At 34.6% G+C, this 19,411-nt stretch overlaps 1 protein-coding gene across 1 annotated transcript in view; it reads left to right on the forward strand.

Moving 5' to 3' along the window:
* Window positions 1–19,411, forward strand: part of ALDH1A1 (aldehyde dehydrogenase 1 family member A1) — a 39,518-nt gene that overhangs the window by 2,432 nt on the left and 17,675 nt on the right. The window contains exons 2-5 of the mRNA XM_035310469.1: window positions 10,064–10,168; window positions 14,854–14,994; window positions 17,976–18,105; window positions 19,102–19,163. Of these exons, the coding sequence (XP_035166360.1) occupies window positions 10,064–10,168; window positions 14,854–14,994; window positions 17,976–18,105; window positions 19,102–19,163 (438 nt within the window). The remainder of the gene's footprint in view (window positions 1–10,063; window positions 10,169–14,853; window positions 14,995–17,975; window positions 18,106–19,101; window positions 19,164–19,411) is intronic.

Consider the following 19,411-nt stretch of genomic DNA (forward strand, 5'->3'; position numbering starts at 1 on the left):
TATTCTATTCTATTCTATTCTATTCTATTCTATTCTATTCTATTCTACCTACAGATCTGTAAGTTGGTACAGATACGTTACCAATTGTGCCTTTCTCATGTAGCATAAAACAAAGCTCTCCTTTGTGAATTTGAATTCCAAGAGTTTAATCGGGTTAATTTTCAATGATTACATTGGTTTGGTTGTTGAACCACAAGTGTGAACAAAATGTGATCTTGAACTGCTTTCATATCTGAATCTCTTTTAAAGATACTCCAACGAACAGAATGAGTGGCTACAAATGTACTAGTAAATATTTTACTTAGTCAGCACTGAGGAATTACACAATGATTGTGTAACAAATGATTTGTCATGATACTTTCAAATATACTAAGCCTGATGATGTTCCTTTAAATAGAGAAACTCAGGTTAGTTAATTATTAGGTTGTTAAATCACATGAGGGGGAGAAAATGACAACACATTATCTCACTAGCCTCTGTGTGGAATACCAGAAAATATAGAAGGGTAAACTACCCTGAGTGAAAAAAAATTTTAGTGAAGTATCATGTATGTTGTAATCACTACTTTCACAAACAAAGATGAGGAATAAAAATATATTAAAAATAAATAAATAAGATACCTGGGGAAAGGTCTTTGGCTATAAAGCTGCTATAGAAACCTAATCTTTTTAAGCTCAGCTGACTTTGTAAATAAAAAGCCACTAACTGATGCATCCCAAAGTTCAAATAGATAATGAACATCATGGTATGTTCTCTGATTCATTACGTAAATTTTCTTCATATTTACATTTTTTAGCATACAATTCTGAATGGAAAAAAATCTTATATGAAATACGTAAGCCCATTATCAGTTTCTTTTGTAGAAAAACACTGAGGGAGAGGTCAATTCGGGAAGATTTCATAGGTATTGCATATTGATGTACTTGTTTCAAGTTTACAGTTTCTGTCTCCTGTAGTTCCTTAAATAATTTCATGTATTTTAACAGTACAGCTTAAAGAATACAGTCAGACTCCATGAGATACTTTGGGACAACTAAATCAGAGAATATAGCACTTGAAATGAATCTGCTCTTGGGTCACAGATCTCCTTCAGTCTTGGTATGACTGCAAACTTACTGATAGCATCAAATTCAAGAATATCTGAATGATCATTATATTCTATGAGAGCAGGTGTGAGCACACGGCAACAATTTTTCAGCACTGTGTTTTAGTGATGTTGAATTCCAGCCCCCATAATGCAAAAGTTCAGTCAAAGCTTTTCACTATTCCTGGTTTCCCAGAAATGCTAGCAATGTCATCTCCTCCTGGTTTACTATCTGCCCTAGAGTGCTTGTGAGCAGTCACCTCAACAGCTGTCAAAATTGGGTGATTACTTTTAGCTCTGTAAAACAAGCAGCTGGACTCATTTGAGGAGCATTGTCAAAAAAGGCACTATCATAGGCAATCTGGGAACACATTTGTGGTAGGAGAAAGTTATTTTTTTAGCTGCATAAATTTGAAAGAGTTTCTTTTATCTAAAGATAGCTAGAAAGACAGCTTAAACATTTCATTCCACATTTATAAAGCTACCCTTAGGTCAGTTTTGGATTGTCCATATTTTAGATAGCTCTGCTACTTTTCCTGATAATATCTCTGCAGTATGGATTATAGTTTATAGTAGTAATAGTGAATTACATAAAAATTCTTCCCTGAGGAAGAATAAGTTTATAGACAGATCCTGACTATTTCAGCAGAGCTATGGTATGGTCTGCCTGAGACGAAGCTGCTCTGAATCAAGTTCAATCTTTCTGCAACACAGACACTAATATAGCATCATCTGTCTAAAAGATACTTTATAAAATGATATAAACTTTATAAAATGATATAAAACAATCCTTTCAAAATATTCAAGGACTGAAGAAAAATAAATGAATAAACAAAACAAAACAAAACAAAACAAAAAACATTGGGTTGACAAAAAAAAAAAAAAGTCAAAGAGTCAAAGAATATGTCTTGTCTCCTTGCTTTCTGCTGAGATCACTAGGATGGTCACATCAACTGTCTAAACAAATAAATACCACAGTCTTGCAGGTAACTTCTGCCACAACTAGTAGACTAGTATCTGATTTTCTTAATTGAAACCAATCCTTTCAGAGAATCAAGATTTATTTCACCCTGATACTAGGAAATAAAGTCAATCAAAGGGTCTTTGCAATAGCTTGTTAACTGGACTTCTTTTAAATACAGAGCTTTAATAGAGTAATACTTCCTCATCTACAAAAATGTTTATTTTCAGGTCTGGTGCAAACTGTGATAGTCATTAGTTCTTCAATTTATTGAAATAAAAACTATCTTCCCTCAAAAAAAAAAAAAAAATCCAGTGAAACAACAGTTAAAAAATCACTGCAACAACACTTCAAAGACATCAATCCTTGCAAAGTAAATTTGCAGCCCTAACCTTCATTGACCATGTTCAGTCATCAGACACAATCCTCAATGCACAGTATGTACAAAATAAAAGTAGGTCTTTTGCATTCACATCTGAGAAATGAGAAAAAAGAATCTAAGCTGCCGAAGGAGTTCTGCTTGACAGACAAAACTGTGTAACACATTTCAAAATGATCCCAAATGCGTTTTTTTGTTTGTTTGTTTGTTTCTTTTTTTTTTTTTTTTTTTCAGTAAGACTAGGGACTTACCAGAGATTGCTGTTGCATGGTGCATGTTCCCTGGATTTAGAGAGCCTTATCCTGTTTGTTTGTTCTTTTTTAGCATAACTCCACAGAATTAAATGAGTATGTCTGCATGTCTGCATGCACATTTGAATGCAGCTGCTTGCAATGTATACACACATATATGTGTCTCTTACATGGAGGGTTTTGACTTTTTTCTTTCTCTATTCTTTCTGTCATACCTGCATAAGACTGCTGTCTTGCTCAAAAAAAGACATCTGGATAGTTTGGTTTATACAGTCCTGATACAATGTTGTGTATATAGTTAAAGTAATGAAGTTATGTTTTAAATGGGAATGGTATTGGAAACATTAATAAGTAAGATATTCTAAAGTAATATTATGGTTGATATTGGTTGGTGCAATAAATGCAATTTTTAAACAAATACTTTCAAAACTTCCAAAAATGGTATGTTTTATGATTATTCCTTTTACAGACAGATATGAATTTGGCATATTGTAACATCATAGCAGTGTTATGTTAATATTTACCTTTTACTTTGTCTCTTTTCTTGGCAATGTAACTAGTTACTAAAGATGGCTTTTTTCATATTAACTACTTAACTGCTGTCTTTGCCCTTTCATAACAGAGTTCTGCATGGATACTCCTATGATCAGTTTCATTGCATATCTGACATTTTAAGGAAATAATATTTTAATTTCCCTTAGAGCTTTTGTTATATCAGGAGTTTCCTGATCTGCCCTGATGACTGGAAATAACAATGACAGTCTATATATGATGCCCACATATAATCAAGCTAAAACACACAGGAATATATTAATAGGAAATTGTTACCACATACATTTAGAGATAATCTTTTTATCATTTTTTTTCCATTAACCTATTATTAATAACTACACAGAGAGTCAGTGCAAACATTTTCAGTAGTATGCCAATAAACAAAAAAAAACGAACAAATATATAAATAAATAAACGCTCCCAAAAAAAAAAAAACACTCCCCCCCCCAAAAAAAAAAAAACGCTCCCAAAAAACAAAAACAAACAAACAAAAAAAATTATTCTTCCAGTTGTCACCCTCTCTCTGTCCTGCCCTTTATCAATTGTCATTTGTTTTAATTTTCCTGCCTCAGCTTAACAACGTTCCTGCAGGTCCTATCACTGGTGATTATGAAGAACAGGTCACCTCCCTCTCCACTCCCCATTGCGAGGAAGTTGTAGATTGCTATGAGGTCCCCCCTCAGCCTCCTCTTCTCCAGGCCGAACAGGCCCAGTGACCTCAGCCACTAGTCATGTCGTCCCCTCTAGGCCCATCACCATCTTCGTAGCCCTTCTCTGGACACTCTCCAACAGTTTTATGTCCTTTTTGTACTGTGCTGCCCAGAACTGCACACAGTATTCGAGGTGAGGCCGCACCATCGCAGAGTAGAGCAGGACAATCACTTCCCTCAACCAACTAGCAATGCATCCCAATGCTTGATGCATCCCAGGACATAGTTGACCCTTCTGGCTGCCAGGGCACACTTCTGGCTCATATTCAACTCGCTGCCTACCACAACACACAGATCACTCTCTGCAGGGCTGCACTCCAGTGTCTCGTCGCCCAGTCTGTACATATAGCCAGGGTTGCCCCGTCCCAGGTGCAGCCGGCACTTGCTTTTGTTAAACTTAATGCAGTTGGTGATTGCCCAGCTCTCCAACATGTCCAGATCTCTCTGCAAGGCCTTTCCACCCTCAACACAGTCCACAACTCCTCCAAGTTTGGTGTTATCGGCAAATTTGCTCAAAATACCTTATAGTCCTATATCCAAATCATTTATAAAAACATTGAAGAGGACTGGCCCTAAAATGGAGCCTTGAGGGACCCCACTAGTGACCTTCTGCCAGCCTGATGTGGCCCCATTTACCACAACCCTTTGAGCCCTGCCTGACAGCCAATTGCTCACCCATCGTATGTTTTTGTCTAGTTGTATGCTGGACATTTTGTCCAGTAGGATCCTATGGGAAACCGTGTCAAAAGCCTTGCTGAAGTCCAAAAAGTTCACATCAGCTGGTTTATGTTTCCCTTGACTGACTAGATGGGTGATCTTGTCGTAAAAGGAAATCAAATTTGTTAGGCAGGACCTACCCCTCATGAACCCATGTTGGCTCGGACCAGCGATTGATTTGTCCCCCAGGTGCACTTCAATAGCCTCAAGAATCATCTTCTCCATAATTTTACCAGGCACTGATGTGAGACTGACAGGCCTGTAGTTACCAGGGTCTTCTTTCTTACCCTTCTTGAAAATTGGCACAACATTTGCCAGCTTCCAGTCTACCGGGACCTCTCCAGACTCCCAAGATTGTTGAAAAATAATTGAGAGAGGTCCTGTGATGATGTCAGACAGCTCTTTAATCACTCTGGGATGAATCCCATCAAGACCCATGGACTTGTATGGATTCAGGTGGAGCAGCAAATCCCATGCATGTTCAGGGTCAGTTGGGAATTTGTCATTCCCACTGTCATGGTCCTCCAGCTCAGGGCACCCTGGGTCCCAAAGCCCATCATCAGCGTTGAAGACAAAGGCAAAGAAGGCATTAAATGTCTCTGCTTTGCTTATGTCATTTTCTGTGAGTTGACCTTCCCCATCAAGCAGCGGACCTCTGTTTTCTTTGGTTCTCCTTTTTCTGTTCACATATCAAAAAAAAAAAAACAACAACAACAACAACAAAAAACTTTTTTATTGTCTCCCACAAGCATGGCCAGCTTCAACTCTAATTGGGCTTTGGCCACACAAATTTTCTCCCTACAAACACGAACAGCATCCCTGTATTCCTTCCTCGTTGCCCGACCTTCCTTCCAGCAGTCATACACACTTTCTTTTTTCGCCCAAGCTCCAGTAGAAGATCCCTGGTCAGCCAGGCCGGCCTGCTGCCCCACCTGCCTGACTTCTGATATTTTGGAATTGCCTGATCTTGTGCTTTTAGGAGGCAGTGCTTAAAGATTGACCAGCACTGATGGACGCCAATGCCTTCAAAAACATTTTCCCATGGGACCTTGCTGACTAGTTCCCTGAGCAGGCTGAAGTCTGCTCTCCCCATATCCAGGGCTGAAGTTTTGGTGGCAGTTTTCCTTTCTGTCACCATAAATTCTAAATTCAACCACTTCATGGTCACTATGACCGAGATGGCTGCCAATTGCCACGTCTCCCACAAGACTCTCTCTGTTCTTCAGCAACAGATCTAGGAGGGCACCTTTCCTAGCTGGCTCCCTTAGCACCTGCACCAGAAGTTACCATCTAGGTGCTTTATGAACCTAGGTGCTTTATGAACCTTTTATGAACCTTGCTCATGTCAGCCGTGTGGTGATCCCAGTTGAGATCTGGCCAATGCATGTTGGCTACAAAGTGACACTGGTGGACAGTGAGAAGGGAATGCATCTTCCTTTGGTGGAGGGTTTGAGGGTTAGACAGAGGATGACAGTTGCTTATAACATTGGACTGCATACATTGCCATGTTCACCTTAAAGAACAATATATATCACACTTGGTAGCAACATTACCTTCTCTCTTCATCCTCTGTGACACATTTCAGATCTTTCCAATGAGGTTTGCCTTTCTCTTTGAAGACTGACCTATAGAAACAGAAAGAAAAAGTTAACTCCCATTGACAATTTCATCCACACAGATTCAAAGATGTCAGGCTGTAGGGTAGCATGGATCTAACACACCTGGAGATCAGACCCAGAACCTATTTCTCATTTACAAATGGAGATAAGTACCTCAAATTTCACCCAGCGATCCCTAGCCTTCACTCTGCTTGTCCTTTAAATTTTCACAGCTGAGTAATGTTATAAAACTTGACAACAATTACAGCTAAATAGGGAACATTTTTTGGTATCTCATTTTATCCCGTCATCCAGCACTTACTGAATTGGTTCAGGACAAGAGGCAATGGGAACAAACTGGCATACAAGAAGTTCCTCCTAAACATCAGGAAACACTTTACTGTGACTGTGACTGTGCACTGGCACAGGTTGTTCAGAGAGGTTGTAGAGTCTGCCTCGTTGGGGATCTTCAAATGCCATCTAGACATGGTCCTGAGCATCCCAGCCTGACACTATAGGTGTCCTTGCTTGAGCAAGGGTTTGGACCAGATGACTTCCGGAAGTTCCTTCCAGCCTCAACAGTTGTGTAATTCTGTGATTCTTTGGTATCTTCTTTAACAGAACAGAAAATAAATTTCAGAAATACTATAAAATTTCTATAATGGTATAAAATAGATCTTTTACAAGGCAACATTTACCTTTTAAGAATACTGTATATGTTGCCATATTTTTCATGACATAATTAAAAAATATTGTTTTTGTTTGTTTGTTTGTTTTCAGGAATAATTGTAGTGGTTTATTTCCGATGTTTTTATGGAAAAGCCAGCTAATTTCTACAGATAGCATCAACAGTCTTATTAACAGCAACCAAAAACATTGAGAAATGCAGAACTGCTCACTCCTGATACATTCTTTAGGCATTTTTTTTAAAGATACATAAGATGATTGAAATTAGGACACCAGATCTTGGAAGAGAAAGAAAAAGCATGCCAAACAGATAACAAAATTAATAGTAAAAGCACAGTATACATGGTGGGGATTTTGTGCTGTCTCCGGAGAAAGTATATTTGTTTGACACTAATGTCATTATAAGGATTTCAAACATTTAATTTTTCTTTTGGTTGTGATGGTGCATTTGCTAATTAGTTACTCCCATATAAAAGTCTCTAGGTTTGAATTGCCAGTATTGTATTGCAAAAGGCTTTGGATCGTAAAAGTTCAATTATGGAAAAAACAATGTCCATCTTGCCTTGTTTAGCTGTTATTCTATGTGTGCCATCAAGATGTGATGATGTTTGTTCCAGCCACACAAAGCAAATTCGGTACACACTGTGCTTTTCAGCCTGTATAGAAGCTTAATCTTTGAGTAGGGACACCGTTCCTACCATTTATTAAATGAACTTTGGGTATCAATTTCACTACTGTTAGGTAAGCTGTTGTGATTATATCTGATTCAGGCCAGCTGTTGTGCAATTGTTCCTCTTACATGCTTCTTAATAGCTAGCTATATGTTTGGTAGTTTATGAAGAGACTGAAATAGAAATATATAATAGTATTTAATTTAAATTGTAGTCACAAATGTATCTTATTTTAATGTTATTAGACATTTCCAATCAATGTCACTTAACAGTCGTGAGAAAACCTTCTACATGAGCAAAGTATGCTGGTCTGCTTTTCCTGGTGGAAAATCAAGTGTTGGTGTCTGTTGAGCAACATCGGTGCAGAGACATAACAGCGAACCTCAGAATTAGAATGGAGGATGGAAGACTAACAGACGGGACACAAGTAATATTGATTTTCTGCAGTAACCCTTGCAGTAAAAAAAAAAAAAAAAAAAAAAAAAAAAAACAAACTTGGTAATAGACTAACAGGAGTGGTTGCATTTTATGACTATCTACTAAAAGGAGGCAGGGAAGTGACACCAATTTGAGGGTGACAAATGATTAGGAGGCTGCAGCCATTAAACTGGAGATAATCAGGATCCTGATAGAAATTGTTGAAGAAATAATGAATGGCATCAAACGATTAGTATCATTTTAAACAGAAGATAATCATGCAGATTATAAAGCAATGACAACTAAAACTGTTACCGAAGGATCATCTTACTGAAGCCTGAAATCATACAAGTAACTTTACCCTTCAAAAAGAGGAATTACAGAACATGTTGAAAAACAAAACCAGATAGGCTTGAATTTCTAGTGTTTTGCAGAGAGAAATTCAGGTAGGAAGGGTAGGGAGAAGAACCCCCCCATATACACTACCAGAAACTATAATACTGGCAAATGTTGAAGTTATATACATTGTCAGCAGCAACATTTGTTATGTGTTTATAAGATCATATTCGTGTACTGAATTAAACATTATGGTCATGTGACCAGAACCCCCCTTCTGCCATCCATAGCGTAACCTCTGTGAAATAAATTGTGATGCAAAAATGTTCAGACCAAGGTACTGCAAGCATTTTCAAAAAGAGAAGTGGGAACTCACTTTGAAAGCACTGTTCAGAAGTGCCATAGTTTTTCACATATTACTGTCTAAGATCTATAGGGGTGTATTAGATATATGTGTAGCTATGTTAGAATATGACCATGGTCACATGCTGCCCATGAGTCACTGTTCAAATTCTTCTGTATGTTAACTCTTGAACTTTTTTAGTGTGGCCATTGTAAACATTTTGATGTGTAGTGGTTTGATCTGGAATGCTAGACTTGTAAGACTAGGACAGGCAGGAAAAGAGTAAATAAAGAAATGGGTGTTTCTATTTCATTGGTAAATTAATTCAACTTCTTACAAGGCAACTGTTATATACAAAAGAGAACTTTTCTTCCAGTATGTACTACTATTTTTTTTTTTTTTTTGAGAGTGTTTCTGTGAAGAGTACTATCAACACAAAATATAATCTAGTACTTCTCTGTGGTTTCTAACAATATACTTCTGGTGTATAAATCTATTATTTCCTCTTAATTTGTTATTTCTACCTTTGTTTAAAGAAAAAAAAATAAATTTCATGTAAAAGATTAAAGAGTATTCAATTTCTGCTTTTAAATCCTAATTAAAAATACATTCAGTGAGGGACCAATCCACAAAGTCAAAGGATTTTGATGAAAAATAAGAGCCCTCTGATCTCTGAATATTTTTCTTCTGTAACATGGAAATAAAGTACACATGCTTCCTTTTACTCTAATTGGTTATATCTTTTTTTATTTTCTTCATTCAGTTGACAGTAAAACTTTTTTTGTCTTTACTTTCATTTAAGAAAAATAGTGTTTTTAGATAATTTTGGTGGGATTGCCTTTTCTGGACGGAGAAGGTGAAGAGAAATCAAAGCAAAACCAAAGGGTATGGTGTTCTGCAATAAACTGCATGTACTATTTACACAAAACCTAAATACTGTTTTAATTTTTGAAGGGATATGTAACAGAAAGCCCCCCCATATTTCTCAGTCCTATGAGAACAGGAAAGACAGGTAGTTTTAGGTAGGCTATTTAAGACTGTACCTCTACTGTACATCACAGACTTTGGTTTGAAAGAGGAAGGATTCCAGTGTAAAAATATATTTTCATAGTATGGAACAAAGTGTAAATATGCTGTGGATAAAGAAAGTGGCTTTTATCCAGAAGAAGATAATTTTTAAAAGTTGGTTAACTGCATATATGATTACTCTTCTCTTCATAGGAATGTAGCACTGTGTAACTATTCTTCTTTGAATTCAGGTACTTATCACACAGCTCTTGGTGTTTTTCTTTAACATAGAAGATAGGCAACAGCTTTTTATGTTACTAATATTAATGCACTGTTTTTTCCTTTACAGATATTTATAAACAATGAATGGCACAATTCAGTAAGTGGCAAAAAATTTGAAGTCTTTAACCCTGCAAATGAAGAGAAAATCTGTGAGATTGAAGAAGGCGACAAGGTAGAGGGTTGTTTTGTTTTGTTTTGTTTTGTTTTGTTTTGTTTTCTTGCTTTTAACTTTAGCTTTAAATTCAATTCTGCATTAAAGCAGGAAGATCAACATCCACCTCTGCTGATATAAACTTTTAATGTTTTCTTATTTTTAATTTTTTTTTTATTTTTATATTTTATAGTTTATATTTATTTATTTTTATTTTTTGTAAACTCTTTAATATTTTCACAAATTACTTGGACACAGGACTAGAAGTTGTTTTGAGTAAGTTTGCAAATGATGCTAAACTGGGAGGAGCTGCTGACTCTCTTGATTGTAGAGAGACGTTGTAGACAGATCTTCAAAAATTAGAGAGCTGGACAATCACCAGTGAATACGAAGTTTAACAAGATATGAAGTTTAACGAATACAATGTTTAACAAGAACAAGTGCTGGATTGTGCACTTGGGACTAGGTAACTCTAGCTATACATACAGACTGGGGGCTCAGAGACTGGAGAGTAGACCCACAGAAAGGGGGTTCTGGTTGTCAGCAAGTTGAACACAAGCCAGCAGTGTGCCCTGGCAGCCAAGAGAACCAAACATACCTTGAAGTGCACAAGAGATGGCCCTGCTAGCTGGGAAGGGATTGTCCTGCTCTGCTCTGTGGTGGTGCAGCTCTGTGCAGTTTTGGGTACCACAGTATTAAATAATAATAATAATAATAATAATAATAATGACAAAATAATAACAAAACTAGATGCCACTGATCAAACACAGCAAAAAGAAACTTTCCTCATTATATTATTAATATAATATCCTAAGAGTGAAGCAGAACAAAGGAGGATGGAAGTATAGAATCACAGGATATCCTGAGTTGGAAGAGACCCACAAGGGTCATTGAGTACAACTCCAGGGTCTGCATAGGACCACCCAAAAACCAGGCCATGTGTCTGAGAGAGTTGTCCAAACATTCCTCGAACTCCAGCAGGCTTGGTACTGTGACCACTGCCCTGGGGAGCCTGTCCCAACCCCACCCTCTGGGTGAAGAAGATTTGTCATTATTTTTCATAATTATTTTGTTTTGTTTTGTTTTGTTTTGTTTTCCTGGCTCTTCCTTACACAGTGGTCTAATCTTTTCATAACACATTTATGTAAGTTTTTACATTATAGATGCTATAAAGTGGAAAAATACTAACAATTTCTGATTAAGACTCTGCTAAAATGTTCATTGCCATCAGTATTTTTAGCTGTGAATTTTTCTTCTCAGTAGTGTCAATTTGAAAATGTAGTTTTGTGAAGAATATATTGAAGCATAGTACTAAAATGGACTATGAAGCTGAAGGTCATCTACCAACATTAGGTCATCTACAAACATTAATCCCAACAAAGCATTTTTCTGTACTGGATGTTAAGGTGATTTTAAGCAAAGAAATAAAAACACTGTTAACACTAAAAAAAAAAAAAAAAATAAAAAAAAAAAAACTTTTTTTACGTGTATGAGATATTTTTTTTACTATTAAAAAAATACTGGAAAATGGCATTTAAGCAGATATATAATGAAAAGCTATGTCCTCAAATAAGCAGATTGTTTGTTTTTATCATAGTAAGTATTTTCAGATCAAAAAGGATTTACTTAGTTTGACCATAGAGTTTAAATATTTGTTATCACGTAAGGGAATTACTTGATTAAATAGGACAGACGATGTTGCTTAAACACTTTTAAAACTGATGACCAAATAAAAATTTGGATAAAGTCTGAGAAAATTAGTATGAGAAGTGAATGTTCTATTTCAAGTTGACAGTTGCACACACACAAAAAAATAAATAAATAAAAATAAAAATAAATATTTAAAAAAAAATGCTGTGTTTGAAAATAAAATTGTTTTTGCAATTAATGTTTTGGTTCATATAAATATTTATTTCATTTTCTAGTCTTTTCCTTTCAAAGTCAAATTTAGATGCCCAAATGCAAGAAAAAAAATAATAGAATAGAATAGAATAGAATAGAATAGAATAGAATAGAATAGAATAGAATAGAATAGAATAGAATAGAATAGAATAGAAGAATAGACTTTCTTATATTTCTCACAAAAAGATATCTGACGTTCATTTCAGCCAAGAAATATTAATCACTAGAATTATTTGTGTATGAGGCCTGTTTTGAATTTAGCAGCAAAACGTCTGTTGAACACCATTTTAACCATGAAAGATATTAATAAACTCATGAAACTCTGTTAGTGCTGGAAGTTCACCAGCAATTTATTGCCAAATTAGTTAGCAAACTCTCTTTAAATTATTTGACTTTACTGTACAGAGATTCACTTTGAAATTAAATAGGTTTTTTGAGAAATGTGTAGGAAAAGAGTTCATTCAGCTTCCTGTGCTCACCGAAGCTTAGTTATTCTGTTTGGTAATTTCATCCTGAATGTCTTGACGAACTTTGGCTCAAGAGCTCTCTGTCTAGTATATGAGCAATAGTGACCATACAAGAAGGCTATAGCGAAGACACATTTTAAATTCTTTCTTTGACTAAGATAATTGAAAAAATCTACATGAATCTAGTTTTTAATAACTGCATATGTCTGATTGTCTTAAAATGTCTTCTTCATGCTTTTATTCACTCCCAGTTACCTGTCTCAAGGTCATTCTCCAATTAAATTGCTCATGACCTGCAACTAACTGTTCGTTTAACATTCAGAATTTTTCTAGTTTTCATTTTTTACAAGCAATATAGCAACGCATTAAATAGAAAGATGATGTTGTTTGACACATAGGTTTGCTTTCTCTCCAATAATTTTTCTAACTACTGTGTAAAGACAATGACTATAAACTAAATTGCAAAATGAACTGTGCAAATCTAATAAATTACATGGTCGCTGCGAACCTGATATTCTAGATCCTACTCTTTAAATAATAATCCAAGAGATTTTAGGAAATTGATTTGTTTGTACACTGCCTTGTAGTAGATATATATATAAAAAAATAAAATAAAATAAAAAGGTTTTTTTTCCAGACTCACTAATCTTAAAGGTCCCTAGTAATAATAAAGCAGCTCAACAAGTGGTCAGTAAATGTATATTAATGATATATTAATTATTAAAATAAATAAATAAATAAAAAACTAGCTCTGTATATATCAAACCATCTTTATTCTCTTGTTATAGATTTATGTTCCCAACTTAAATTTCATATATTTAAAGAATATCTTTTTTTTTTTTTTCCCCTTACTTGTTATTCACAGCCCATAATTATCTTTAAATATTCTTTTCTTGGTTTTAATTATTTCTGCACTAACAAACACCTGGTACTGTTTTTAATTTTAATTTACATCTTTCACACAAGTGCAGCTCATGATTTTTCCCATTCTTTACTGGTGTAGGCCAAGGCATACCTTCTAAGTTGTATTGCAAAACTATAGAATTTTTATGATAACAAGAGATAAGAAAAAGAAAATGAATTAAATATTCACTGAATGTATATTTCTGTGTCACAGATAAGTGACACAACATTTTGTCAGTTTCTGAAGAAAAAACAATCCTTTTTAATCTGATAGATTTCAACTACCTGATGTAGACAATGGGCCAGTACCATAATGATTGTGCAGGTTGTAAAGATCCTTCCCAACTATCATTTTTCCAGACTTCATCCTAGGAAATTTTATGAGTCTCTTGTCCAGCAGATCTATACTAGGCTTTGGTTTGTGGCTTTGGTTTTATTTCTTCCATTTTAAAGGAGAATTATTTAGACATCAGTTAAAGATTCTAGATCTGGTCCATATTCAGCACTCACTTAACTTGCACATTGACCTGCAGTCAGCTTTGCTCACTTAGTTAACCTCATAGTGATTTACATCATGGATGACATTCTAGCAATCAGAAAGGAAAAAGAAAAAGAAAAAGAAAAAAAAAAAAAAAAGAAAGAAAGAAAAAGAAAGAAAGAGAGAGAGAGAGAGAGAAAGAAAAGGTATGCAAATTGCTTAAGAAAATATATTTCATATATGTATTTCTCTTTTTCAAAAATCATTGTTTTTAATTTTTAACAAAAGACTGCAATAAACCTCCTTTTTGTTCTTATATTTCTTTCAGAATCTTTAACAAGATTAATGAAATATTAAAAAAAAACACAGGTTTTGAAAACCATTTCTCAAGGGATTTTTAAATCATTTTACCTGGAACAACTTTGCACACAAAAGAGTTTCATGTAATTCATTGTATATTTTCTTACTACTTCAAAAGCCATGTGGTAAATAACACATTATGTCATAAAAAAAAAAAAAAAAAAAACATTAATGGGCTGACAAATGCCAATGCCTAAACTTTAAAGTACTTAAGCTTAGCATTTTGAATATAGTCAATTATTCAATCATTAATATTATTTTAAATGCAAATGCAAATTTGTAATTTGTGTATTCATCCCCAGATACAGACACTAAAAGAGAGACTTTTTTAGAACTGGATTTCCTTAATATGTTTTTATTTTATTTTATTTTATTTTATTTTTTATTTCATGAGCTTTGAAAACCCATCTGCTTCTCATACAACTTCACGTTGCTGAAATAATAGGAAAAGTGTTTGAAAGAAAATGACATATATATCTGAAATTACTGTACGAAGTCTGATTAGACTGGGATTGCAAAAAACTTTTCATGTTTAGCAGCTAACAAGCCTGGATGACAGAATCTATTACTTAATAATTTTATTTTTTCTCCCACAGGCAGATGTAGACAAGGCTGTTAAAGCAGCTAGAAGAGCTTTTGAGCTTGGATCACCCTGGCGTACAATGGATGCTTCAGAGCGAGGAAGGCTCTTGAATAAACTAGCTGATTTAGTTGAAAGAGATAGATTGATTTTAGCTGTGAGTATAATATGTGGGAAAAAAAAAAAAAAAAAAAAAAAAAAAAAAGGTTGGGGGGAATATCTGTGTTCTGATTTTTAAAGACTGATATAAGCAAGACTAATGCACTAAAACCGTGGAAAATGAGGCTGTTTCAGTATTCATTTTTCCCTCTCTATTCCACATTAAACTGTTTTATATTCTGGTCTACAGACACCCTAAATCCACAAAGTACTTGAGTTGAGTATTTTATTAAATTTAAGATGATATTAAAGCTGCCTACAATTCATGCAATTTCAGTTGTTGAATCACAAGGATACATTGATATAGAACCCATGCTTAATGCTTGCCTAAACCTGAGTCAAGGCCTTACCTCAAAGCCTGGCTCAGAGCTTACAGATAATACAAGTGAGCATGGGAAGAAATGTTGAATTTCAGTGTTATACATTTTGTTTTCACTAACTCTATCTTGCAAATGGCTATGTGTTAAAAAAAAGCAAACAAACAAACAAAAACACCTTAACCCAGGAACATAGGTGGCAGGGAATCATTTCCTGTCTTTATTAACTATTGTTTGTTGGCCATGTTACTGCTCAACTGTGGACACATAAGATGTAGAACCACCATCTAACTGCAGTAATCCAGGGAAGAACATTCAAAGACTAAACATTCCGGTTATTTGGTGAAGTACAATACTCTACCTATTCCATGTTTGATACTACAGTTATGATCTCTTTCCTATTTCACATGCCTTCTGGGATGAATGTTTAGGTAAGTTAATTCTTTGTGCTCTCCTGAAGATGAACACTGGTTTTGTGCCAGGTATATGCCAATATATATGCCAATATGTGAGAGAGAATCAAGAGCATCTAGCATTCAGGATCATCACTCAGACTGATTTAATCAGAGTTAGAAGTATTTAGCCATTAGCTACAAAACATACTAATAATAAGTCAATAAAATTTAAACCTCCAAAATATGCAAAATCTGCAAATAAATGTCTATTTCCCATTCTATTTTCTTTATTGCTTTAGTATACAAAAGCACTTGTGCATGTCCAAACAGACATTTTTAAGACAAATGAAAAATTCAAAGAAACTGAGTTTGTGTCCTCAAGCTCCAAAGATTACAACTGTCAGATTTACACTTTTTTTTCAAGAAAGTTGATTCTCTGAACAACTGAACTAATCCTGTCACCTTGATATGGAATAACAATCACCTAGTTTTTCAGGATAAATCTTCAGTGGCTAATGACAATGCTAGATTTATTGGAGTTGAGAGAGGCTAAATTTTAAGAGTTACATTTTTTAATAGGAAATATATGTCCACTTTTCAGTTAAATACTGGACTAATTAGCATTTGCCTCTTTGTTGTACCACCTAAGGTATTACATATGCAAAATTTCTTTTTTCTTTTTTCTTTTTTTTTTTTTTCCATAAGAAAGATGAAACATTTAAATTTTGTTCCCACTAGCCATTTTCGTAATATTAAAATACTCTTTTTCTCTGAGATCCTTCTCAAGTTTCTATTTTGCTGACTTTGTTTTTATTTCCCACATCTTCCTCAAATTATTGCCTACTTTTCCCTTTTAGATAAGGTGTGTTTGAAAAAAGTGCTTTCCAGACTTCATCAAAATGAATACAGACTTTGTCATAGCTTATCCTAAGAACAGCAGAGCCAATGCTACAGCTACTAATAGCATTATAACTAATAGAGGTCAAAATAGATGCCTTAGCTCATTTCAAGTATGTTTTAATGTGTTTTTGCATCTATTCAGGATCTAAATTATTCCATTTCACTGTTTTATACAATTATGTTTCTCATGAAGTCCAGAGGCTGAACAGTTCTATAGGTATACAGGTATACTCCAGAATAGTAAGTAAAAACAGTGAGCTGAATAAGCAGGGATAACTTCTCCATTTATTCTTGTGTTCTCTCAAATTTGATATCTGCAGTGCATCAATTTAACTAAAATTTTGGACTTTAGAGGCAGGTTTTTGGTGAAACATTGTACTTTCACAATTAGTCAATAGAATCATTATGAACATTAAGGAATTTAGGACATGCAAAAGAACAAATTTAGAAAATAAAATAATATCTCTAAAATCTGACTAGATCTTGAAACTATACATAAGGTTTTTACTACTAAGCATACCTACAATATTGTTCAAAAAACTGAAGGTCCACAGTGTCTCTGTGATGAAAAACTTGAGAAAAAAATCTAGCAGTATTAAGAAGATGTTGACATTATCTAAGAACTTCACATAGTCTTTAGCTAAATGTCCCAGTAGTTAGGAGTATTAAAATGGCATTATTCCAAACCACACTCCCTAGATTTGGCTGGAATTATACAATTAATTTCTCTCTCTTAATAGTTCCTGATGTCTCAGATCTTTCCTTTGCACGCGTGGAGATTTGGGGTTTATTTTAGAATTACATTCCATACTCTTCTTGCTCATATAAGATGCCAATTATTCATTAAGCACATAGAAAGATCTCTCTTGGTAGAGAGTAAGTAGAGGATCCCAAGTTAGTGTGACAGTTATCAGCAGAAAACTACTGCCTTCCTTGAATGTCAATAAGCCAAAGGAGGCCACTCAATTTATTTGCAACAATTAACCCACAGTCCCCTAGCTGTACATATACAACTTGTATAATGTTCAGTTTAAACAGTGAACTCTTAACTGATTCAAATTATTCTTTTTCATATTATTCAACTGATTCATATTATTCTTTTCTTCAGGACAGGTTACCATTTCAAATGTATGGTAGTCTTGTTATCTGGATAGGCCACTGAAAATAAACCATCATGCAAATTCTCATTTGCAAATTCACACCTTAGGTTTTTCAAGTGCTAAGTAGTCTTTAGAGGGGAATTAATCCCCTAGAAGGGGTATTAAGTGCTAGTACTCTGAACTGAACAACCAAATACTAACTGATGAAGTACAGATATGAGAAGGCTAATCAATAGTTCATATTAACTTCGTAATTGCTGTTTGCAGACAATGGAAGCTATTGATGGTGGGAAACTCTTTTCTACTGCCTACCTAATGGATTTAGGTGCCTGTATTAAAACATTACGCTACAGTGCAGGCTGGGCTGATAAAATCCATGGTCGGACTGTTCCAATGGGTGAGTAGCTTTGAGATAACAAACGTACATAATTGAAACTATGTGACCTGTGTAAAACTACCTTTTTCTAGAAGCTTCACAGCACCAAAAACATCTTAAATGGAAAATATTTCAGACAGTTCTTAATATAGCTTATCTTTTTTATGCACCACTAATACATTTTACTGACAAGAAAGCTTTTAGCTTATATGTACCTCTAGTAAGACTCATAGGTTATTTTTGCATAGCAAGGTATCGTTTATGCAAGGGTACAATACTGAAATCCAGGTAGTAGCTTACTAAAGCTAAGATTAGCAGAAACAATAGTATTTCTTTCAGTTATTGGATAGCTTATTAGGAAGAGTACTAAAGAGAGGAATGAGGAAACTTTTCTTTGTTTTCCTGAAATTTATTCTGTTCCCTCTGCCATTAAGCAGCTCTAAGAAAACATTGTTGCTGGCTGTCTTCTCTCAGAAGAAAAGAATGGTAATAAAGAAGGAATTAAGGAATACTGGAGTGATAAATACTTCCAACTTTTTGCATGACGTAGATCCCTATGCTAGGCTTAACGGAACACATGTTTACTTGAATCAAAGAGAATTTTATACTTAATGGATTTGATTTAAGCTATCACCTAATATTAAAAAAATGTCTGATATGTACCTAGGATTGCAAGTAGCTTTTAGAGAAGAACTTTAAAAAAAAAAAAAAAAAAAAAAAAAGTGATAAGAGAAAAAAGAAATGAAGAATGTTCTTTGGTATGCTGTACATTGAAAAGCAGGGTTTTCACTACGAAAACTCAGTCATACTGGCAGAGTCAAACCTTGAAGCTATGAAGAAAGTAGAGATTGAATCCAGATGTACTTCATAGTTGTTCTTGCACAGTTAAGATTTTGAAAATATCTTAAGTAAAATTGTATGTAGCTAAGTTTGGTATCCAACTTTATCTTCTTTCTGATTTAACTGTTTCTCATAACTGTTTTTCCTGAATGTCTAATTTATTTCTTCTTCCTCTAGATGGGAACTTTTTCACATTCACAAGACATGAGCCCATTGGTGTGTGCGGCCAAATTATTCCTGTAAGTTGAAGCCATTTATATAACACTTAAATGTTCTTGTTGTAAATGGGCATGCTTTTGAAATGTCTTCTCTGCAAACAGAGTAGTGAAACATTACCAGTCAGAAACTTTCTGTTTCTAAAATTAAAGACTATCTTAAGTATTCATCAAAATCTTTCATCAAATCATGACATTTTGAACAAGTATTCTAGTCCAGCCTTGTCTGTCTTCTCCCTGTGTGTGCAGGGCAAATAAAACACAAAAGATTG

The sequence above is a fragment of the Oxyura jamaicensis genome, chromosome Z (genome assembly GCF_011077185.1).
Source record: "Oxyura jamaicensis isolate SHBP4307 breed ruddy duck chromosome Z, BPBGC_Ojam_1.0, whole genome shotgun sequence".
Classification (NCBI taxonomy): domain Eukaryota; kingdom Metazoa; phylum Chordata; class Aves; order Anseriformes; family Anatidae; genus Oxyura; species Oxyura jamaicensis.